A 25433-nucleotide genomic window follows, 5' to 3' on the forward strand; every position below is an offset into this window, starting at 1 on the left:
GTACTATCTAAAGAGACCCATAGATTCAGTGCAATCCCTATCAAAGTCCCAATAATATTTTTTCAAAAAAGGAAAAACCTATCCTGAAATTCATATGGAATATCAAGGGACCCCAAATAGCCAAAACAATCTTAAAACTGGGAAACTTACACTTTGTGATTTCAAAACTTACTACAGAGCTACAGTAATCAGACCAGTGCAGTACTGACATAAATACAGACATATCAACCAGTGAAATAGAATAGAGAACTCATAAATAAACCCTCACATATATGGTCAAATTTGTTTTGAAAAGGTTACAAAGACCATTCAGTGGGGAAAGGTCAACAAATGCTTCTGGGACAAATGGATATTCATATGCAAAAGAATAAACTTGGACCTTTACCTAAAACCATGTACAAACATTAACTCATATTGGATCAAAGACCTAAGTATAAGACATAAAACGATAAGATTCATAGAAAAAAACGCAGGAGAAAAGCTTTACCACATTAGATTTGGCAATTCTTTCTTGGCTATTATACCGAAAGCATGGCAACAAAAGCAAAATTAGACAGGTTGGACTTAATGGAAAATAATTTCTTATATCAAAAGACACTATCAATAGAGTGAAAAGGCAACTCATAGAGTGGGAGAAAATATTTGCAAATCATATGTTTGAAAAGAGATTCTTTTCTAGCCTATGTAGAGAACTTGGAAAACAACAGCAAAAGAACAAACAGCCTGGTTCAAAAATGAGGAAAGGACTTGAATAAATATCTCTCCCAAGAAGATACTAATAAGCACATGAAAAGATGCTCAGCATCACTAATCATTAGGGAAATGGAAATTAAAACTGCAGTGAGATACCATCTTATAACTTTTAGGGTGGCTAATTAAAAAGAAAAAAACAGAAAACAAGTATCAGTGAGGATGTGGAGAAACTAGAACCCCTGTGCATTGCTGGTAGGAATGTATATGGTACAAGCACTATAGGAAACATGGAAGTTCCAAAAACATTAAAAATAGAATTACCAAATGATCCAGCAGTACTACTTCTGGGTGTGTATCCAAAGTAATTGAAAATAGAGTCCTGAGGAGGTATTTGTGCATCCATGTCCAGAGCACCATTATTCACAGTAGCCAAAAGGTGGATAAATATCCATCAGTGAATGGATTAGCAAATTTTGGTCTGTAGTCAGTGAATATTATTTAGCCTTAAAAAGGTAAGAAATTCTGACATATGTCACAGCATGGATGTAATGGTGAGGGTGTTAATGCTAAGTGAGATAAGACAAGCACAAAAAGATAAATGCTGTACAATATCACTTAGATGAGATATTTACAATAGTCAAACTTATAAAAACAGAAAGGAGAATAGTGGTCGCCAGGATTTGGGCAGAGGAGAAATGAGTTGTTGATTAATGGCTAGAGAGTTTCTTTTCTATAAGATGAAAACATTCTCAAGCTAGATTGCAAAATATCGAATATATTTAATACTAGCAAATTGTTCACTTAAAGACAAATAAGATGGGCATTCCTGCTGTGGCTCAGTGGGTAAAGGATCCAACTTTGCTGCAGATGTGGCTTGTATTTGATCCCTGGCCTGAGAGAACTTCATATGCTGTGTGATTGTGGCCAAAAAAGGGGGGGGGGGGGAAACAGGTTAGATGGTAAATTGTTAATATGTTATGTTGTTTTACCACAGTTTTTAAAATTAGAAAAAGAAAGATATCTGAAGGTGAGACAGAATACAATTTTCCAGAGTTTCTAACAGAAGCTTTTTGATATTTTCAAGAACTTTTTATGTTGGTATACTGATTCTTTTGTATGTTTAACTTCATTTCAAAACTTATGACTTTTCCTTTATATAGGAGTATAGATGGATCACTCTTACTTCTCTCTTTTTTATTTTTATTTTATTGTATTGAAGTATAGTTGATTTACTATATTGTATTCGTTTCTGGTTATAAATCTATATATATTTTTTTCATTTTCTTTTCCATTATGGTTTTTTATAGGGTATTGAATATAGTTCCCTTTGTTATATAGTAGAACCTTATTATTTATTCTTTCTATGTATAATAGTTTGTATCTGCTAGTCCCAAACTCCTAATTTATTACTCCTCCACCCCCCATATCACTTAGCAACCACAAGTCTGTCCTTTATGTTTGTGAGTCTTTTTCTGTTTTGTAGATAAGTTCATTTGTGTTGCATTTTAAATTCTGCATATAAGTGATATCATATTTGTTTTTCTGACTTACTTCCCTTCATACTATACTCTATAAGTCCATTCACATTGGGGCAAATGGCATTATTGCATTCTTTTTTTAAGGCTGAGTAGTATACTGTTGTGAGAGAGAGAGAGAGAGAGAGAGAGTGTGTGTGTGTGTGTGTGTGTGTGTGTGTGTGTGTGTGTATACCACATCTTTATCCATTCATCCGTCGATGGACATTTAGGTTGTTTCACAGAACAGACGGGTGCACGTATCTTTCTGAATTAGAGTTTTGTCTGGATATACGCCCAGGAGTGGGATTGCTGGATCATATGGCAACTCTATTTTTAGGTTTTTTTTTTTGAGGAAACATCATACTGTTTTCCATAGTGGTTGTACCAATTTACATTCCCACCAACAGTGTAGGAGGGTTCCCTTCCTCCACACACTCTCCAGCATTTATTGTTTGTGGACTTATTAATGATGGCCATTCTGACCAGTGTGAGGTGGTACCTCATTGTAGTTTTAATTTGAATTTCTTTAATAATTATTGATATTGAGCACCCTCTCACTTAGTCACATTTACTAAAAATAAACTCATTTCAGGATGGAGGTTGTGGGATGCTTATGAGTGGAACAAATAAAAAGGAAGGGAGATTTTTCTGAGTTAATTGGCTAAAATCTCTTAGAGAAACATCACGTAAGAGAAATGGTCTATGCTAGAATTAGTTGGACAGTTTTACAACCCAGAGGCAATGCACGATGTATGTTAAGCTTCTGGAGAAAAGAAAGCTGTGCTAAAGAAGAGGCAGTGGGTTTCTGTCCATCCTAAGGAGGTGTATAGCAACGGCTCATGGGTATAAGCAAACATCTGGCTGAACCACTGATTTTATATATAGGTTAGAAGTCCAGAGCTAAAAATTTTTTGTGTGTGTGGGTTCATGGTTTTGCAGATGTTCATTTTGGGTAGCCATCATGTTTGTCAACTCAAGTTAATATATAGATTTAAATGAGACTATTCGTAAAACCTTGTAACATGCTTAATATAGTAGAGCTATTCAGTAAATGTTAGTGCTCATGTTTGAGTGCATTTGATTTTTTTCGGTGTTGTAAAAAGTGAATAAATTAGCCAGAAAATTTCCAAAAGTATATTGAAATCTCTTGAAACTCTAGAGTGTAGTTTATTGCTGTAATTTATATCATCCTGTGACTCCATGGCATACTTGTTCATAGTAGTTCCTGATAACTGACTCCTCTGATTTGGTTCTGGAAGGTCTTGTGGATTAGGAAGATACAGAGGGTGGATTCTAAAGAGAGTGAACTCTTTGGGAGGAATGACAGTGGGGTTTAAGAGAAGTGACTGGAGGTGGAGCGTTTGCCTGCCATTGGCTAGAATGGGGTTTTAGAGCTGGAAAGGGACCTTGGAGGTGGTTTCGTCTAACCTCTCATTTTATGGCTGAGGAGATAAGTATAGAGAAGTGAGTTGTCTAATGTCACTGCTATGCTGGAGAAGCTACAGTCAATGGCTCTCAAAATCCAATATCCAGAGGTCATAGAACATTGCATTTTCCTTTTCTTTTAAAAAGGCCATGTTAATGATAACATGTATAAATGATATTAACTTTAAAAATAGATCTTGCATATTAAATATTCATTAAAAGTTTAGACTTTTTAGTTTGTTTAAATAGATTAACTGAACAGTATTGCAGAAGTCTCATTAAAAAAAACCCTATTTTTAAAGAAACAAGTTCTTGACTTTTTCTTGCTACTTCTAGGTTAAGTCAGCAAACAAAGAAAACATGGTATTTTGAAGTATGATTAAACTCCTGATGCTGCAGCAGTGGCTAAGAATATTAATGGCCAGATCTAGGTAAGTTGAAGTTGACTTTTTAAAAAAAGTATTAAGTCCATAAATTACATTTTTTTAAATTACATTTTTAAAGCTAGAGATTTTAGTAATGTTTTCTTGAATGCAATCAGTTTTGCCTCCTGATACAGTGTCACTGCCACCCCCGCCCCCCAAAAATCAGATAAATAGCTTTAATTAAACTAAGACAGTGTTTACTATTTAAAACAGCTGTCAGCACACTTGTTGCAATAATGATCTTCCTAAACAGTAGTTACCTTTTGTTCTTTTTTTTTTTTTTTTTTTTTGACTATTCCTGTGTCATGCACAAGTTCCAGGGCCAGGGATCAGACTTACACCACAGTTGTGATAATGCCTGACCCTTAACCTGCTGTGCCACCAAGGAAACTCCAACCTTTTCTTCTTGGTTATACCTTCATTACTTTCCTGTGTGACTTTCTGGAGGGAGTTTAGTAAGTCTGTGTTTTTGCTGAGTTATAAACTTGGCTGGGTATGACGATGAGATCATATGGTTTTGCAATAAATGTTTACAGTGTTAGTGCATATTATTAGGTCTTACATAGCATAGATGGTCTCCAAGTATAAGATTGTGATAAATGCAGAGTATCTAGTGTCTTGCCTTTCCTCTTGCCTAGGAGTTTGTGCTTCTGGAGGAGGAGTCAGAGATGTGGGTGAAAACTCCATGCTACAAAAGGTCTCCTTCTGTGTTGGAAGATTGACCACAACTGCCAGTGGTCCTGGCTGTTGCACAGTCTCACTCATACTAAGTCTAGTCTTTAACCTTGCTGAGGTCTCCTGTTCCTTCTTGCCTGCCTCCATTTTCTCCCATTTCATCAGCCCTCTTCTTTCTTTGCTCCTTTCCTGACCAGACCTGATTGTCCATCGCTCCAAACCCCTGTATTGCCAGTATCCTTTACTTTCCTTGTCCTCTTGCCCCCCTGGGTGAGTTGAACTGTTTATCCTCTGGACTGCTGAGCACAGCTAGAAAAATAGGATAATCTTACTTTCCAGCTTCTGCTAAGTCTCAGCATAGTCTCCTTAATCCTGCTAACCTTCCTTGGGTACCTCCTCAGTGAATCATCCTACTATTCACCTCAAGTCCTTCATTTTGCAAACTTGCCTTCTATTTTGCAAAAGAGATTTTGGGTAACAGATGTTATGTATTCCAACTTCTCTACTGTGGTCTACCCATCCTTATTTTCTTCCCTCTCTCAGAGAACGAGGCATTTCTCATCCTCTGGGCAGACTTTTCAGTCTGGGCTCTGGAACTTATCCTTTCTAGCCTCTCTCTGTGTCTGACCCTGCAGCCATCTCTTTGTTTTTTCCTATATTCCTTAACCTTTACTGATGGACTGATTGCAAACCTGCATAAATTGATTTCATCTTAAAACAGTAGATAACTCAGGAAACACATTTTCTTTTGAAAGCGTGTTCATCCATACCCTATGGCTTAGGCTTTCCTTTCTCACTCTTTCTTGAAAGGGCCTTTTCCATTCTCTGAAGGACTGCTTCCTTACCTTCTATTTGCTCATTGCCATTTGGTTTCTGCCTCTACCTAACACTCCACCGTTGATGGAACCCTCCTTCCTGACACTTTCTTTTCTTAGTTTGTACTATTCTGATTGTTTTTCTTCTTCACTTGCTTTTCTCTTTTCTAGTATTTACACATTTGTGTTCCCCAGAATTTCAACTGCAGATTTCTCTTTGTACTGTTTCTGAGCAGAGTCTTCTGTTTTACAGCTTTAGATGCCACGTGCCCCAATATATTACCTCTTCCCTCAAACCCATTGCCATGTACTTAACTCTTTACTGCATGTCTCCGTTGGGTTATTCTCTGGAATCTCAGTTTAACATGTTTAAAGCTGAACTAACCACTATCACATCTGCTTGAAGACCTGAGGTTTTTCCTCTCTCATGTAATGGCACCAGCAACCTTTAGCTGCTTCACTGGAGACTGCCTCTTACTTCCTGTCACACAGTCACACAGTGCTGCTGGCTTGTCTTCCTAAATATTTCTTAAACATTCATCGTTTTCATCTTTAGTCTTAATGTTGCTGTTGTGGTTTTAAGTCTTTGGTTTGTTTCATTTTCCAATAGTCACTAGCTCCCCTTCCTCTGAGCTAAACTCCCACTAGAAATTATCCTGCAGATGGAGATACCTAAAATGAAGTCCTAACCACCTCACATTTCTCCTTAAAATACTTCAGTGAGTTTCCATCATGTGTAGGATGAAATCCTTTCTCTTTGGTATGGCATACCAGGCTTTTGTGTCACATGTTATTCTTTTTTGTTAATTATTTTTGCACTGGTACCATCTCAAATGCTGCTTTCTCCCCTGCCTAATCAGAAAGTTGGTTGCTCCTTTCTTTGTACCCACAGAATTCTTCTCGTGTTCTACTATAAGGTTTGTCATAATGCATTATCTATTGATACCTCTATCTTTCTCTTTACACTCATATCTCTTCAGAGGTATATCTTGTGGCTTAGTCATCTTTATGCCGTGGTACTTAAATGGCATATTAGTTAGAGCAAATCACCAAGTATGGTCCTTTTTTCCCTTCTATATATTAAGATTTTATTTATCCTTATGTCATCACACATTTTCCCTAAACTTATTTTTTAAAATACGGTTGATTTACAATGTTGTATTAGTTTCTGGTGTACAGCAAAGTGATTCAGTATTACATAGATATGTATGTATATTCCTTTTCATATTCTTTATTTTTAAAATTTATTTATTTATTTATTCTTTGTCTTTTGGGGGCCGCACCTGCGGTATATGGAAGTTCCCAGGCTAGGGGTCCAGTCAGAGCTGTTGCCTCCAGCTTACACCACAGCCACAGCAACGCCGGATCCTTAACCCACTGAGCGAGGCCAGGGATCGAACCCAAAACCTCATGCTTCCTAGGCGGATTCACTTCCACTGCGTTACCACGGGAACTCCCCTTTTCATATTCTTTTCCATTATGGTTTATTATAAGATATTGAATATAGTTCCTTGTGCTATACAGCAGGACCTTGTTGTTTTATCATACTTTCTCGTTGGTATGGCATACCAGCCTTTTGTGTCACATGTTAGTCTTTTCCTAACAGTGAAAAGTAAAGTAGTCTGTTTAAGTAGTATATAAGTAATCTGTTTCTGCTAATCCCATACTCCTGATTTATCCCACCTCCACCCTCTTCCCCTTTGGTAACCATAAGTTTGTCTTCTATGTCTGTGAATCTGTTTCTGTTGTGTAAATAAGTTCATTTGTGTCATGTTTTAGATTCCACATGTAGGTGATATCATGTGGTATTTATCTTTCACTGTCTCACGTACTTCACTTAGTATGATCTCTAAGTCCATCCATGTTACTACGAATGGCATTATTTCATTCCTTTTTATGCCCGAGTAATACTCCATCACACACCCCACCCACCCCCACCCACACTCTTTTTTTTTTTTTTTGGTCTTTTTGCCATTTCTTGGGCCGCTCCTGCGACATATGGAGGTTCCCAGGCTAGGGGTCTAATCAGAGCTGTAGCTGCCAGCCCATGCCAGAGCCACAGCAACGCAGAATCCAAGCCGAGTCTGCGACCTACACCACAGCTCATGGCAATGCCAGATCGTTAACCCACTGAGCAAGAGCAGGGATCGAACCCGAAACCTCATGGTTCCTAGTCGGATTCGTTAACCACTGAGCCATGACGGAAACTCCACCCCCACATACTCTTTATCCCTTCATCTGTTGATGGACATTTTGATTGCTCCCATGTCTTAACTATTGTCAATAGTGCTGCTATGAACATAGGGGTTCATGTATCTTTTTGAATTGGTTTTATCCAGATATATGCTCAGGAGTGGGGAATGCTGGATCATATAGCAACTCTATTTTTAGTTTTTTGAGGAACCTCCATACTGTTTTCCATGGTGTGCTGCGCCAAAATTTACATTGCCACCAACAGTGTAGGAAGGTTCCCTTTTTTCCACACTGTGTCTAGCATTTATTATTTGTGGACTTTTTTTTTTTTTTTTGCCACACCAGATTGTGAGAGGCATCATGTCATGCTTTGCATTTTTTCTTGAAAGTAGTGAAGAACCACGAAGAATTTTAAGCAAGTCTTAATCAGATTTATGTTTTAATGTGTAGTAGGTTCTTATGCTTCCTTTCCTCTTCCTTTTTTTCTTCAAATGCTATCACGTCCATTCTGATTCTTTCCCTTGTTTGTAAGTGAAGTTTTGAATTTTTCCTTTGTTCACCCGGAGAAATCTTGAACACTTAATGTCACTATAACCTCTTATTTCTAGCCTTCTGTGGGAAAAGATTAGATACACTCTCAGTTTTCCCAGTATTCTCTGTGTTATTGCTTGAATTTTGGGTTGCCTTTCTCTCTAAATGAACTATTGCAGGTTTATTTTTGTTTTTTATTAACCAATAAACTCTTGTCTGGTGGGCTACTTAAAGAATACTATAGTGAATAGTATAAATCAAATACTTACTTACCTAGCTATCCTTTCAGAAATTTATTAAAAGACAGACACAAAATTCCTGATAAGCTATAAAGGGTTAATTCCATGAATGACTTTAATAGTCTTATGTGTGAGGCCTTAAATTGGTTTATTTGAAACAATTTTTGTTTCTTTTTGGCTGCCCCCCTGGCATTAGGAAGTTCCCCGGCCAGGGATTGAACCCATGCCACAGCAGTGACAATGCTGGGTCTTTAACCCAGGGAACCACAGAGGAACTCCTTAGGTAATTGTAAAATAGCCAAACCTTTGCAAATTAAATTGAGATTTCTGTTAAGTCTACCTCACAAAGTTATTCTTGTTGTCACTGAGCAAAATTTACCAGCCAATTGGGTGAAATCTAGCTCTAGACATTGACCTTGTTAGGCTTAATTTTCCTCATCAAAATAATGCAGGGCTTGTATTGGATGATTTCTAAAGTTTTTTTCTGTCTTATGATTTTTGTATCCTACATCTAATAATTTTTTCAAATTGTCTTTCATGTAGTGCTCACATGGTCTTCTGAAGAAGCCATGGGTAGCTGTTGTAGCTGTCCAGATAAAGACACTGTCCCAGATAACCACCGGAACAAGTTTAAGGTCAGTAAAATTCATTGAGTTGTATTTCTCACTACCTGACAGAATGCTCTTTTACCTCACTTAACATACTTATTACTTCCTTTACTTTTATCTTCAGATCCTTTCATTTTCCTTTTTGTCCATTCTGCCTTTTCTTGTTTTAACACATGATGACAACATTTTCTTACTGGCAGTTGTGAAATCCTCTTTTCTTTTTTTTTCTTCAGTCTTCCATATCCAATTAGCTATATAATTCTGATAATATTGTCTTTTTAAAAAATCTTTTAACTATTTTTTTAAACTTGGAAGTCATTTATTTTTACTTTCCCGCATCACCGGTCATGGGTATGAGTGGTAAATCTTACATCTCCATCAGAAAAACATAGCATTATTGAGTCCTATGAAGAACCTAATCTCTGGTTACGGTATTAAGAGGTCCTGGATTTGGTCCATCAGCCCTCTTTGAAATCATCAATTGATAGTATTGTCCGTAGAATGCCATTTTATGGGTCCTGTCATTCACTCCCAGTCATTGTTTAATGGCGGGGAAATTTCTTAACTGGACTGTAATACTTGCAGTCACCTCTGTGATCCATCTGCAGGTGACATCAAATTAATCTTCTTCTTTCATCATTCTAAAACTTTGGTGCTGTTGTATTATCACCAAAACTAAATGTTCCATTCCTTATGTATCCACAGACATTAGTATCTCTCATATTCTCACTTCACTCTGCTCTAAATCATAGTCTCTTGTTCACAATAACCCAGGTGTAAGTCACAGTCCTTCATAGCTTTGTGACTTTGGGCAGGTTACATTATCACTAAGTCTTTGTTCATTAGTATGTAACAGAGAAAATTGTATTACCTGTAGTATATAATTGGTGCGAGTGAAAAAAAAAAAGGGGGGATTGGTGTGAGTATTAAATGACAAAAATACAAGGAAAGCACTTTCCCAACTAGGTTCTCCCTAAGCGTTATCTATTCTTCATAGTCTCTGGCCATTTTCTGAAACTCAGCTGTGTAAGGCCTTCCCTTATATGACTCAGTGCCAGTCCTGTCTTGGTCTCTCTCTGAAACACACCTTTGTTGTCTCTGCTGTAGCACTGCATCTTCAGAATGTGCCTCCCAACTCCTGACCCACCAACTCTTCCTCTTAATTTTATTTCCTATCTAACTTTAATTATACTCAAAGCCCAGCTAAAGTTCCTTCTCTACATATGTGAAGCGTTGTTCTCCAACAACCCTCAGCCATAGTTCATCCATTGTACAGCCTCTCTTGCACTCATGTGTCAACTAATCACGTACAGTTTTGTGGTGTTGACTTTGTGTTTGTCTATCTTTATCTCCTCAGAGGGAATGTGAGTTTTGTGGATATGAACCGGTTTACACCGCCACACAGTCCATGCCCTGTACACATGGTAGTTGATGATTTAACTAATAGAGGAGCAAATAACTGAAGCAGTCAGCCACAGTACATTTTCCTGGCCAATTGGTGAAATATTTGTAGGACTGTCAAGTGGGAGCATATAGGTTAGCACTAATTAAACCTTCTTTTTTAGGTCATTAATGTGGATGATGATGGAAATGAGTTAGGTTCTGGCATAATGGAACTTACAGACACAGAACTGATTTTATACACACGCAAGCGTGACTCGGTAAAATGGCACTACCTCTGCCTCCGACGCTATGGCTATGATTCAAATCTCTTTTCTTTTGAAAGTGGTCGAAGGTGTCAAACTGGACAAGGTAGGTAGAGCCTTTATTATTTTTTTTCTCCAAACATTATCGCATTTGAAATATTATTCTTTCAGTTATTCTGTATATAATGTTTAAATTAATATTTTATTTTTATCCTCATAGGAAAAAATTCTCAAATAAGTGGTTTTTTTAAAAAGATAACAGTACACTGAATATTCATTTATCAAACATTTATTAAGCGTGTTTTCTATGTTTAGAATTTTGATGCATATTAACTTTAAAATTTGCCGTAAGTAAATGATTAGTCCCAGTAAATTGCCTGTGTGTCTTTACTGTTAGAACTTGGGGGAAAGAACTTATTAAACTTTGGAGTCAAACAGAACATGGTTTGATTTTTTGATGTTGTTGTTACCTACCACTTGAAAGTCTTTCGGCAAGTTTCATGACCTCTGTGGCATCAAATGTCTTCTCTATCAGAGGGAAATGGTAATCTGTACCTTATAGAATTATTGTAATAATTAAACAAGATAATCATTGTAAACCACAGAGCAAGGGCTTGTCAAACGGTAAAGGATCCCCTGGTATTAGTGAGTTGGGCTCCCCCTGCTGTTAAAAACCAGAGTAGAGTCAGTGTGCAGATCTTGTTTTTGTCTTCCTTATTTTGAGCTGTCACCCACAGACAAAGGAAAATTATTCTGTGAACTTTCTTTTGAGTTTATGTTTTGAAACAGGGAATATCATTAATTTATCAGACATTTATTTTTAAGGCCTTTTTTGCTATTGGTGCACAGAATGCTTAACTGTACAATTTTGTTCTTTGGTGCTCCTGTATCTTTTTTAAAGATGTGGTGACTAGTTTTTTTCATCTGGTTTATTTATATTTGTAGGAATCTTTGCCTTTAAGTGTGCTCGTGCAGAAGAATTATTTAATATGTTGCAAGAGATTATGCAAAATAATAGTATAAATGTGGTGGAAGAGCCAGTTGTTGAAAGGAATAACCATCAGACAGAATTGGAAGTCCCCAGAACACCTCGAACACCTACAAGTAAGTGCCCATTTTCCCTCTTCTGTTATAAACTGTGGATTATGGGTATTTAATCTGTAATGTATTAGAAATTACCATTGACTAACATAAGTATAATGGTTATGAGTTTTCAAAAACTGTTAGCTGTAGTTATAGACATTTTTAATATCTTAAATATGAAAACATTACATGTTTCATATTATTTAAAGTGTGAGTGAAAAGTTGGAGCGGAGACGGGCGCTGTTTGTGCTCTGGTTTCTGCCTGAAACACCTTCCTTAATCCTCTGAGTACTGATTGTATTCTCTTTCATTTTATTATCTCTGCCCTACCCCATCTCTTGCTTTTCTTCTCAAACCACTAAACAAACAAACACTCAGCTCCAGGGTTTGCTGCTCAGAACTTACCCAATGGATATCCTCGATACCCGTCATTTGGAGATGCTTCATCCCATCCCTCAAGCAGACACCCTTCTGTGGGAAGTGCACGCCTGCCTTCAGTAGGTGAAGAATCTACACATCCTTTGCTTGTGGCTGAGGAACAAGTATGTGCTCCTGTCGAAAAATATTGTGTGGTGTCCGATTGTTATTGTGCTAATAATACTTAAATTTTTTAGGAGTTCCCGTCGTGGCGCAGTGGTTAACGAATCCGACTAGGAACCATGAGGTTGCGGGTTCGATCCCTGCCCTTGCTCAGTGGGTTAACGATCCGGCGTTGCCATGAGCTGTGGTGTAGGTTGCAGACGCGGCTCGGATCCTGAGTTGCTGTGGCTCTGGCATAGGCTGGCAGCTACAGCTCCGATTAGACTCCTAGCCTGGGAACCTCCATATGCCGCGGGAGTGGCCCAAGAAATAGCAAAAAAAAAAAAAAAAAAAAAAGACAAAAAATACTTAAAGTTTTTAGTCAGTTTAAATTTTAGTCATTTACTGTTTGTATATGACTTTTGCAGTGAAGACTCAGAGGAAATAGCATATATGGGCTGACATATGCGCAAACGTGTATATGTGTTGAGGGAAACTTATTAGCATTATAGTAAGTTTTAGGGAGTTCGCACCAGAGGTGGGTTAACAGGACATAACTAACATGCTACAATAACCTCCAATGAATGCTTTTTATATTATAGTTTTTGTAATTAGTGGACTTCTAGCATTAAGGCATATTTTGTTGTTGTCAGTGTTTGAACAGAGCAAGTTAATATTCCTGACTTTTCTGTTTTCCTTTTAGGAATGAAATATCTGGTTGAACACTGTCTGTGTATTACTTATCTTTTGTCAACAATGTGGTTATTTATCATTAAGAAGTTTTTTCTGTTTGTTTTTTTTTTTGTCTGTTTTGGCTTTTTGGGCCACCATGTACCACGGTGGTAAAAGTGCTGCATCCCACCTACTAGACCACCAGGGAACTCCTGAAATTTTTACTGTTTTAAAATCCATTTCTTTATGTTCTTTACTTGGTAAATGAGTTCTTATATGCTATGATTATATTCATCAGTTTTGAATTGTATTTTCAAGATTTTCCAAATTTTATTATTTACATATATCCCCCTAAAATACCATGAGCTTTTCTAAGTAGTGATAATTTCCTGGTATGTGGTATTTATTTTATATCTGTATATTTACAGAACTCTTATTAAATTTAGTAGGGGAGGAATTCCCATTGTGGCTCAGCGGAAACAAACCTGCCTAGTATCCATAAGGATGCAGGTTCGATCCATGGCCTTACTCAGTGGGTTAAGGATCTGGTATTGCTATGAGCTATGGTGTAGGTCACCAGTGCCACTCAGGTCCCCTGTGACTGTGGCTTATGTCAGCACCTGTAGGTCCAATTTGACCCCTAGCTTGGGAACCTCTGTGTGCTGTAGGTGCAGCCCTTAAAAGAAAAAAAAAATTAGTAGGGGAGTTCCCACTATGGCACAGTGGGTTAAGGACCCAGCATTGCTGCAGCTGTGTTATAGGTCACAGCTGCAGCTCAGATTTGATCCCTGGCCTTGAAACTTCCGTTTTGGCAGGTTTGGCCAAAAAAGAGTCTAGTAGGGTTTATCCCTTTGTACAGTCAGATCATCTATAAATATTGATAAATTTATCTCTTTTTAATACCTATTATTTCCTGTTTCTAAATCATGTTTTAATGCATTGTTGAGAATTTCTAGAACATTAAAGTGATAATCTCTATTTATTCCTGATTTTTTTTACAGAATGCTTATTATGTTTCACCATCAAGTATATTTTATTTTTATTTATTTATGTATTTACTTATTACAGTGTAGTTAATTTACAATGTTGTGCCAATTTCTGCTGTACAGAAGAGTGACTCAGTATGTGTGTGTGTATGTGTGTATACATTCTTTCATTTGTGTGTGTGTGTGTGTATGCGTGTGTGTCTTTTTTTAGGGCCTCACCCACAGCACATGGAATTTCCCAGGCTAGGAGTCAAATCAGAGCTACAGCTGCCAGCCTACGCCACAGCCACAGCAGCTCAGGATCCAAGCCGTGTCTACAACCTACACCACAGGTCACAGCAATGCCGATCCTTAACCCACTGAGCGAGGCCAGAGATCCAACCCACATACTCATGGATACTAGTTGGGTTCTTAACCTGCTGAGCCATGACGGGAACTCCTATGTATTATTTTCCATCATGATCTCTGGAGATTGGATATAGTTCCCTATGTTATACAGTAAGACCTTATTGTTTATCCATTCTAAATGTAATAGTTTGCATGTCTTAACCCCAAACTCCCAGTCCATCTCACTCACTCCCCCCTCCCCTCTGGCAACCATCAAATAAATTTCAAAGTAGTTATTCTTTCATCAAGCTAGGAAGACATTTCTACATCCCCCCCCCTACCCGCAACACACACTAGTCTATTAGTAAAAAATAGGTACAGAAGCTTTGAAATAGGAATATGTTTAAAGAGAAAGTTAATAAAATTAATTGATACGGTCAGGCACATTTTTTGACTTTTTTTTTTTTTTTCCCTGCCTTGCCCACAACATGTGCAAGTTCCCAGGCCAGGGATCAAACCTGTGCCACAGTAGTGACCCCAGCCAGTGTAGTGACAATGCTAGATCTTTAACTGCTGCACCACAGGAGAACTCCTCGCATGTATTTTTTTTTTTTTTTAAGCAAGTTACCCATTCATTTTCCTGTTTTGTTTTAGGTACATACCTATGTCAACACTACAGGTGTGCAAGAAGAGCGGAAAAACTGCACAAGCGTGCATGTCCCATTGGAGGCGAGGATTTCTAATGCTGAAAGCAACACGCCAAAAGAAGAACCAAGTAGTATTGAGGACAGGGACCCTCAGATTCTTCTTGAACCAGAAGGAGTCAAATTTGTCTTAGGACCAACCCCTGTTCAAAAGCAATTGATGGAAAAAGAGAAACTGGAACAACTTGGAAGAGATCAAGTCAGCGGAAACGGTGCAAATAACACGGAATGGGACACTGGCTATGACAGTGATGAACGAAGAGACGTACCCTCTGTTAACAAACTGGTGTATGAAAACCTAAACGGGCTCTCCCTCCCCAGTGCCTCGGGGCTCAGGAGAGGGCGTCTGCCCTCCACCAGTACCTCAGACACCCAGAATATCAACAACTCGGCTCAGAGAAGAACTGCATTGTTAAACTACGAAAATCTACCGTCTTTGCCTCCTGTTTGGGAAGCCCGCAAGCTAAGTAGGGATGAAGATGACAATTTAGGACCAAAGACCCCATCTTTAAATGGCTACCATAATAATCTAGATCCAATGCATAACTATGTAAATACAGAGAATGTAACAGTGCCGGCAAGTGCTCACAAAATAGAATTTTCTAGGCGTCGGGACTGTACACCAACAGTCTTTAACTTTGATATCAGGCGCCCAAGTTTAGAACACAGGCAGCTCAATTACATACAGGTTGACTTGGAAGGCGGCAGTGACTCTGACAACCCTCAGACTCCAAAAACGCCCACCACTCCCCTTCCACAGACCCCTACCAGGCGCACAGAGCTGTACGCTGTGATAGACATCGAGAGAACTGCTGCCATGTCAAATTTGCAGAAAGCACTGCCGCGAGACGATGGTACATCTAGGAAAACTAGACACAATAGTACTGATCTGCCCATGTGAGCCCGGAAAGCATTATACTGTTTGCACCTTTGTGAAGTTTTTAAAAATGAAGATGCAAGTGCTTCATTTTTATTTCTAAACACTAACTCCTTTTATAGACTTATACATTTTTTTTTCTGAATATTTCATGTGCTTCTTTAAAGGGAATTAATATAGAACAGGTACTCATTAAAGAACACTAATTTCATTATATACTACTCATTACTGTACAGCAGCATTCCCATTTTCACAGTGCCTATTCAAAATGAGGGTTGAAATGAGTGACATGCTGGTCGATTTTTATCAAGATTCTGGACTCACGCATATCATTCACATGTAAGTCATGGTTGGCATTTAAAACATTTTATAAAGCCTCTTGATAATGTGCATTGCTGACAGATAACTCTAGGCATTGAAAGTAATATTTGTAGATTCACTATTCATGGTATGTGGCCTCCAGCATGTAACATGAGGAATCCTTTTTTTTTTTTTTTCCATTAATTGTAGGCTTTTTGACTTGAGCCAAAACATATGTAAAGGAAATAGAAGTACCACACCTCCTTATGCACCAGTCAGTTCCTTTGCCTTCAGCGTTTCTAGAAAGAATCCAGCGCACATGACTATGGTTTGCCGTTGATGTGTTGAAAGGCAGGAAAGAGACAAGGTTTTCTGTGTATTCATCTCATGATGTCATTTGAAGGGCATGTCCAGATATCTTAATCAGAATTACAAATAGGCTCAAGAATCCGTCTCAGGTCACTTTACCCAAAAACATTTGAAAATCTGAACCATGAATCTCCTAAAAGTTTCTCTCCTACAGATTATTAACCATAGATAGCATTGTTTTCTGGAGGCATTTGTGCCATTAGGTTGCCATTTACCTTCATTTGTTTCCTTTGGTATTTGGGATGTCTAATTTTGTTGCTTCATGTCTTTTTCAGTTTAAAATGTTTGAGTTTGTATATAGTTTTGAAATTGGATTCTGTGTTCATTGTTGTTTAGTTTGCATCTTTGTCAAATTGTGGTTTTGAAGGTTCATTTGGAATTTACTGTTATTCTATAACAGGTTTGCCCTTGTCCAGTATTTATTTATATGCTGTTTACTTTTCAAGCTGATAAAAGCATTCTCTCAATTTTAAATTTCACTTGGGTCCGTAGGTGATCTCTTTAGCAACTGAGGGAAAAAAAAAAAAAAAAAAGCAAGCTCCTTTTAACATGCATCAAGTTCCCTAAAGGTACTGTGTTTCTTCGGTGAGCACTCGCCCCAGCACTTTAGCAGGATTCCCCTCCGTCACATGGCTGCAGCTGTACTTGCCCACTTAGTGCTGCTCAGCTCTGCTGCCCTTTCATTCATAGCTGGATCTTGGATTATCCCTTGATTGCAATAGAATATTAACCAGCATAGCAGGTACAGTGGAAGTCTGTAGTAATGAGATTGTGTCCTAATTTAGGATTGAAAATGAATTGAGGTTTCCGTAAACTGAGGAGAATCCCTGTGTCTAACTCTTGGAAAATCAAGAATTTTCCAGTTTCCCAAACCTCAGAGAAGACAAGAAAAAGTAGAGTGGAAAGAAGGTTTGATAACCGTGCAAAATATTTCAGTTTCCTCAAAATATGAGGACGTCTGAGAGTATGATCTGGATTTACCAGATGTAACTAAGGCTCATTTAGCATGAAAAAGTTTCAGTCATATATCATCCAATCTGTTCCATAAATGGCCTCATTATAGGACAGTGAATGGACTAGCAAAATAATAGGGTGGGACCATTATAAAGAAAATAAATTATTAAAGACGTCTATCATTTTTGTGCCATTGGTTTATGTGCATAGCAGAATTTTCTTTCTTTTTTGCCTATGAATTTGGTGCTTACTTAAGTGTTCACTGTTCTCTAAAGAGAGCAGTAGTATGGATGTGCAGTTTCCATTTTTAACGTACTGTTCCATTTATACTTTCTTCTGAGCAGATTGCTAATTGTGCCAAATTTGTATGATGAATTTTGTAATGTGGAATAAGAATCATGATGGAACCAGTGCACATGGTTTTCTCCAGAACAAGCAGTCAAGACAGAACGTGAACCTCCAAATGAAAGGGCTGACCTATTTTCTTTCTCATTTTGGAGGTTGGATACTTTCTTTTCTTTCTTTTCCTCATCCTTTTCATTTTTCCTTCCAGATTTCTGATTAGTTTTTATATTTTTAAAGTAACGATAATATAACCATTACAGTTTATTCTTTAAATACTGTGTGCTTTAAAAACCAAAATGGGACCAATCTGTCTGCTAAGAATTTGATTTTAGGTACTACGAGTATTAGGAAAGATGTATACAACCGGTGTTAACTTCTAGAAGTCTCTGGAAGTCACCTGTGTTCTTATTTAATAAGTAATATAGAACACTGTTTGTCCTTTGCAGTAGTCTAGTAATGGGCATTAAGCTCTGTCCTGGAAGAATGTACCAATTACTAGGTGCATTTTAGAATGAGATACTGTCTTGGGATATAATTGTGGCCGTATGTTTCAGGTTTTCTGAAACACCTAATTTTAGATACTCTCTCCTTTGATAGTCTGTCTGATCCCACTTTTTGGTTCTGGAATTATAATCATTGTTCATATGTTTTCCTTCTAATAGAATCCTCTTTTATCCCTATAGAGCATAACAGCTTTTATCCCAGACCGGGGCTGGAAACTGATATGGGTATTACCTGTATTTTTTTCTTAGTGTGTTTTATTTCCCTGTTTCATCTAACTTTAAAAATGAAAATATGGTGCCTTCCCTCCCTCCAGGAAGATTGGCAAATAGTTCCTTTTATTTACTGCTGCTGTGGAGTGATGAGATATGCACTTTACTCTTGAAGACTCAGCAAAAAGCTTTTCACTTCTCAGTATATTCAGAATAGATCACATCTGGGACTTAAGAAAATTTGCCAAGCAATCTTTGTTTTTATAGATATTAATGTTGACCCCACAGTTCAATGTTAAGTCAAGCTAGTGTTTGTTTATCCCCCCCAGAGCTGTGGCACAACATATAAAAGTGTACCTCAATAATGTTCTATTAAAAATGGGACAGGGGCCTTATGTTTCCATAATTTCCCAATAATGTGCCACCATGTTTTTGCCTCAAGGTAAAGGTTTTAACAGGCTAAAAAGTATGTCCCACTTCCCTTTTGTGCTGTTCCTAACCCATAATGTCCAAGTGTTTTGTGCAATGTGTAGTGTGTGTGTATAAATATATATATGTATGTATATATACATATATATATATCTCCTTGAAATGGACATACCGTTAGAGACGACATTCAGAAGTAACCTATGTATTGGCATCTTTCATATTTCTGATAGTGAGGTATATGGTACTAATTACCTTTTCCCTGATATTTGCCAAATTTGAATAAAGGCATTGGTACGAAATCATAGAATGTACAGAAAATGTTTTTGGCTTGAAAAATTAACAAATATTGTATGACATACCACAGTATACTCTGCCCAAACCAGCAACCTGTCTTTCTTGTTCTTCACATCCCTCTTCTTCATCCCTGTTTTTTTCTTTTCTTTTCTTTCTTTAACACAGTTCTTTTGTAGCATCATTACAATTGCAATTCTATGACATTTGGACAATAATAGCATGGTATTAATAGTACAGTAGTCACCGGTGTGCCACATTTGCATTAGTAAATGCAAAATATACATTTTATAAAGGACAAATTTTGTTATGTTTTTATTTTCATTACATTGTATAATATTGTAAGATTATTGTATGTCCTAATTTGCATTATAAATGTTTTTTTCCTACGTAAAGGCATAAATATAGCAACTTTGTATAAAGGTAGCTTATTAGATTTTTAATTTTTTCTTTTATAAAAAATTGTCTAACAGTGGGACTACCATTGCCAAATTGTATATGAAATATGAATTTTACCCCTATGGTTAATTTCTTTTATAAACATTCCATATTTCTCTAATAAAAGACATAAGTGATACTGTACTATGCATAAATTGTATTTCAATGCTGTTTCAGATCAGCATTTTAAATTTTGGTTTGCATTTTTAATATTGGCAAAACTTACCACTGTTGATTAAACCTTATTGTATATGTAACAACATCTTTTGCCCTCTATCCCTCCCCACCCTTGTTCTCTATTTCTCCCTGTCAGTGCCAACTTCATACATTTTGTAGCATGGCAATAAAATATAACTTTTACACTGAGGCCGAGTGTGGCTTTTTGGAGGACGTGGAGATGGGAGGATTGCCCTCTAGTTGTTCTTTGCATAGGACTTTTTCCACATCAACCATGTTTCCAGGCATGAGAAGGTTCTCTCCTATATGATGGACCATGCTTTTCAGGACAAGGGTGAATGTGCTTTTTAGGCTTAATTTTTGTCCTAACAAATAAGAACTCATTTTTTTCCTTTGGTATAGTCAGAGTTCCTGAAGTACAATCAAACCTTTATTAACTGGAATAACTTAAAGAATAAGCTAAAAATTGAATTTAGTTCAACAAGGACAAAGCAACACATATTTTAAATCCTTATTTATTGTAGAGTATTAGTATATCATCCTAAAAATTATATGTAAAATATGGTTTAATTTTAGATGATTTGGGATCTTGCAATGCCTTACCGTTGTCATTCTGGCATAAATTCCCATGACAAGGTATTCAAGTTGATACCGGAAGCTGAGCTGACTATACGCTAATCTTAAGCATTTATGGAAAACTGCTTTGTTGAATAAAATCTGATCGGAGTTCTTATGGTTACTTTCCCAATACTGCCAAAAGTAGATTGCAATAAAACCCCAATAAAAGTTTGGTTGGATACCTCTTTAAAGTTTTACTGTATTTATATTTTACACATTTCTTGAAACTTTATGATAAGAGGTTTTCTTTCTTAGTCTCATATCACTGCCACTGCCTCTGTTTGCAAAGTGAACATATAATGGGATTACATTTCAAAGTGAAGTGAAATTATAAGTATTTGACAGGCTCTCACTTTTTATCTTCTTGATCATCCAAACTAGTAGTTCTCGGGTCTGGGCGTCCAAACCTGTTTTTTCATCACTGAGTGGCACTGCAAGGCCTTTTTAGGCACAGTTCAAGATGGAGCTCATTTAAGCAATAAAGGGAATAAACAAGTCCACAAGTGATCGTGTACTTACTGTGTGTCAGACACCGTGGAACCCACCAATCGGTTAAGATGTCACAGTGACCACATCTTGGAAAACTTAGGTGTTCGTTCTCAGAAATTAAAATCTTCTTTGGATTAAATCTATATTTTTCCTTTGAGCTCCTTTCAAGATCATGAAGAACTATTCACGTGTTCTTTTTTGTTTTTTTGGCCACAGCCCTGGCATGTGGAGGTTCCCTAGCCAGGGATCGAAGCCACACCACAGCAGTGACCACAGCCCCTGGAGTGACAGCTTTGGATTCTTAACCTACTGAGCCACAAGAGACACATGTTCTTAATTAATGAATGAGCATGAACTAGGCCTTATGCTGGTAATAAAGATTGCTGCCCTTGTCCTCCAAGGAATTTGTATATAGTTTAGAACAGCCCTTCTCACTGGGGGCAGTGCCCTTCCTCCCTTCTCCCCCCTAAGAACTAAGCCCTAAGACATATATAGTGAATTATCTTCCCTCTGATATCTCTAGAATGGTAGTAGCTATATACCTTAGGATAATTGGAAAAAAAAAACAAAAAACGGTTACTCTAATTCTTAATATGTGGTATGATAAAGGCACATACAAAGGAAGGGGATCTAACTCAGCCTGAGAATGCAGGTTTTCGAGAATAGCTTGGAGGAGGTAATCCTGAGGTGTTTGATGTGCGCCTTCACAGATCAAGACAGGAGGGAAGAGGATGTTCTAGGGAGAAGGAATACTGGGCACAAAGGCACAGAGATATAGAAAGATCATGGTGTTCAATGGTGGCAAAGGTTCCACATGACTGAAGCAAAGGGTGCAAAGGCGGGGAGTGGGGATATCAGTATATGGAAAAGTTGGAATCCAAACCCATGCAGTCTGGTTCCCCCGAAGCTGAGCGTTTAACCCCTGGGGTACAAGGGTGACACCAAAGGAGGTAGGAAAGGAGGAAAAGTTAAAAAAAAACACGCACAATGGAGAAAGGACAAATGGTTGTGAGTCCCCTCATGGGGCCTCCTGCTGACTATCTCAGGCCTTAGCTCACAAGTAGCAGTGCCTGCCTTCCAGTCCCCATCCACAAGCCCCTTGGGGGAGTTCCTGTCGTGGCTCAGCAGTAACGAACCCAACTAGTTCCATGAGGACCCAGGTTTGATCCCTGACCTCGCACAGTGGGTTAAGGATCCAGCATTGTGGTGAACTGTGGTGTAGGTTGCAGACGTGGCTCGGATCTCACATTGCTGTGGCTGTGGGGTAGGCTGGCAGCTAGAGCTCTGATTTGACCCCTAGCCTGGGAACTTACATACGCTGTGGATGCGGCCCTAAAAAGACCAAAAAAAAAAAAAATACCCTTGGTTGGGCAGAGGTGCTGGTTTCTCTGTCACCCAGAGTCTCAGACTTGCCTGCCAGAGAACATTATAATATTTCCAGGTAGGTGATTCTGCACACAATAAAAACAGCTGTTTTCAATATTGTGCAGGCATCTTAGCTTCTTGTGACTCTTCTCCTTCTGGTGTGTGTGATTTGAGATCTGCTGATTGAGTTGCATTCCTAAGAGAACAAGTTTTCCTGCAAAAAATAGAGAACTCTTGATAGATTTAAAACAACAGTTCGTCCAATCTGAACATCCTTTTTCATGATGGACCTTGGACATAGTGTAAACCAGGGTCAGGAAACTATTTCTGTAAAGGATCAGAGAGTAAATATCTTAGGCTTAATGGGCTATAGAGTTCATTTCAAATACTCAATCTTCCATTGTATAACTCTGTATTGTATTGCCCAGTATAAAAATGAATGAGTTTGCTTGTCTTCCAATCAAGCTTTATGGACACCAAAATATAAATTTCATGTAATTTTTAGAGTTCCCGTTGTGGCTCAGCAGAAAGGAATCTGGCTGGTAACCATGAGGTCTCAGATTTGATCCCTGGCCTCCCTCAGTGTGTTAAGGATCTGGTGTTGCTGTGAGCTGTGGTGTAGGTCACAGATTCAGCTGGGATCCTGCGTTGCCGTGGCTGTGGCGTAGTCTGGCAGCTGTAGCTCTGATTAGACCCCTAGCTGGGAAACCACCATATGCTGCAGGTGTGGCCCTAAAAAGCAAAGATAAATTGGAGTTCCCGTTGTGGCGCAGGGGTTAGTGAATCCGACTAGGAACCATGAGGTTTCAGGTTTGATCCCTGGCCTTGCTCAGTGGGTTAAGGAGACACAACTCAGATCCCGCGTTGCTGTGGCTTTAGCTGTAGACGGGCAGCTACAGCTCCGATTAGATCCCTAGCCTGGGAACCTCCATATGCCGTGAATGCGGCCCTAGAAAAGGCAAAAAGAAAAAAAAAGCAAAAATAAATAAACTGAGTCACCTTGCTGTACAATAGAAAATTGACAGAACACTGTAAACGAGCTATAATGGAAAAAATAAAAATCATTATAAATAAATTTCATGTAATTTTTAATGTATCACAAAAGTTTTTGTTTTCGATCAAAATGTGAAAATCTTTTTTTTTTTTTGTCTTTTTGCCGTTTCTTGAGCCGCTCCCACAGCGTATGGAGGTTCCCAGGCTAGGAGTTGAATCAGAGCTGTAGCCACCGGCCTAAGGCCAGAGCCACAGCAACGTGGGATCCGAGCCGCGTCCGCAACCTACACCACAGCTCACGATGCCAGATCATCAACCCATTGAGCAAGGCCAGGGATCAAACCCGCAACCCCATGGTTCCTAGTCAGATTCGTTAACCACTGAGCCAGGACGGGAACTCCTGAAAATCATTTTTAACTCTCTGGCCATACAAAATCAGGTGGTGAGTTGGATTTGGCTCCCCATGGTTTTTCAACTCCTGGAGTAAATTAACCTTTTTAGAATTTTATCTGAAGGGTAGAAACAATAATTGAAAAATCTATTACTGTTAATAATTGCCAAAATCCAAGTGCTCCCTAGGTGAATAGTTTTTTTTTGGGGGGGGGCTTTTTAGGGTGGCACCCTTGGCATATGGAAGTTCCCAAGCGAGGGGTCAAATCGGAGCTACAGCTGCTGGCCTACACCAAAGCTCACAGCAATGACAGATCGTTAACCCACTGAGTGAGGCCAGGGATCGAACCCACATCCTCACGGATCCTAGTCGGGTCTGTTAACTACTGAGCCACAGAGGGAACTCCTAAATAGATTTTTTTTTTTTAAGCACAAATATTCTACTTTGAACATCCTAGAGAGTCAACTTAAGGAAAATAGAACACTTCTTAATAAACAGAAATATTTACGATTGATCTTGCTCTCTACCACAGCTTAAGAGGATGTTAGTCATCCCTACAACTGTGAGCGGTGGTGGTGGTGGTGGTGGTGGTGGTGGTGGTGAGCCCTCCTAAAAATGAGCAAGCAGGGCAAAGACAAAGTAAATGTCTCTGTCAGAGCTCACAAGACCTTGTCCTGGTCAGTCCAATTAAAAAGTGTTCTAAAATTCAATAAAAGAAATGCAATTCTTGGAGTTCCTGTTGGGGCTCAGTGGTAATGAACCTGACTAGTATCCATGAGGATGCGGTTTCCATCCCTGGCCTCACTCAGTGGGTTAAGGATCTGGCATTGCTGTGGCTGCTGTGTAGGCCAGTGGCTACAGTTGTGATTCAATCCCTGACCTGGAAACTTCCATATATCTCCAGTGAGGCCCTAAAAAGACAAAAAACAGAAGCAAACAAAAAAGAAATCTCAGTGTTCCTCTGTATTAATAAATAATGCTCAAAATTAAACTAGCAGTAAAATATTATAACACTTTAAATTGTGTATATGTAGCACCTCAAGGCAAAAATTTTTTAAGGTTAAATTTAAGAAAAAAACCCTCCGCGTTCCCATGGTGGCTCAGCGGTAAAGAATCCGACTAGCATCCATGAGGACGCAGGTTCGATCTCCTGCCTCACTCAGTAGGTTAAGAATCCAGTTTTGCCGTGAGTTGTGGTGTAGGCCGCAGACTCCACTCAGATCCCGCGTTGCTGTGGCTGCGGTGTAGGCCGGCAGCTATAGCTCCGATTAGACCCCTAGCCTGGGAACTTCCATATGCCTCAGCGCGGCCCTAAAAAGAAAAAAAAATTAAAACTTGCAAGAGAAATCTCCGTTGTTATGGCAACCCCCAGGGGCGGCGAGGCGTCTCTTCCATCTTGGGGCGTTCTGCTTCCAAACCGCTAGTTCCCAAGCAAAACGTCACACCCTCCCTTTCCTAGTCCTGAGCAGGTGGCTCCGCAAGGGGCAGAGGGCAGCCAAGGTCCCGCCCCTCGAGCTTGACTGGCAGCGTTTCCGACCCGCGCGGGGCTCCCTTCGAAATGCTGCCCCTTCCCTTCCCCCCAGGGTGGCGCCCATAAGGAGCCGCGCGCCGGCCCGGGCTCCGCCC

The 25433-nt window shown here is 38.8% G+C and overlaps 1 protein-coding gene across 2 annotated transcripts in view; it reads left to right on the forward strand.

Moving 5' to 3' along the window:
* Positions 1-20141, forward strand: part of FRS2 (fibroblast growth factor receptor substrate 2) — a 125977-nt gene extending 105836 nt beyond the window's left edge. For both annotated transcript variants that reach the window (XM_047787180.1, XM_047787181.1), the window contains 6 exons: positions 3972-4066; positions 9057-9148; positions 10687-10873; positions 11713-11871; positions 12229-12392; positions 15009-20141. In XM_047787180.1, the coding sequence (XP_047643136.1) occupies positions 9083-9148; positions 10687-10873; positions 11713-11871; positions 12229-12392; positions 15009-15959 (1527 nt within the window). In that variant the 5' untranslated portion in view covers positions 3972-4066; positions 9057-9082 and the 3' untranslated portion in view covers positions 15960-20141. The remainder of the gene's footprint in view (positions 1-3971; positions 4067-9056; positions 9149-10686; positions 10874-11712; positions 11872-12228; positions 12393-15008) is intronic.
* The last annotated feature ends 5292 nt before the right edge of the window (positions 20142-25433 follow it).

The sequence above is a fragment of the Phacochoerus africanus genome, chromosome 7 (genome assembly GCF_016906955.1).
Source record: "Phacochoerus africanus isolate WHEZ1 chromosome 7, ROS_Pafr_v1, whole genome shotgun sequence".
Classification (NCBI taxonomy): Eukaryota; Metazoa; Chordata; class Mammalia; order Artiodactyla; family Suidae; genus Phacochoerus; species Phacochoerus africanus.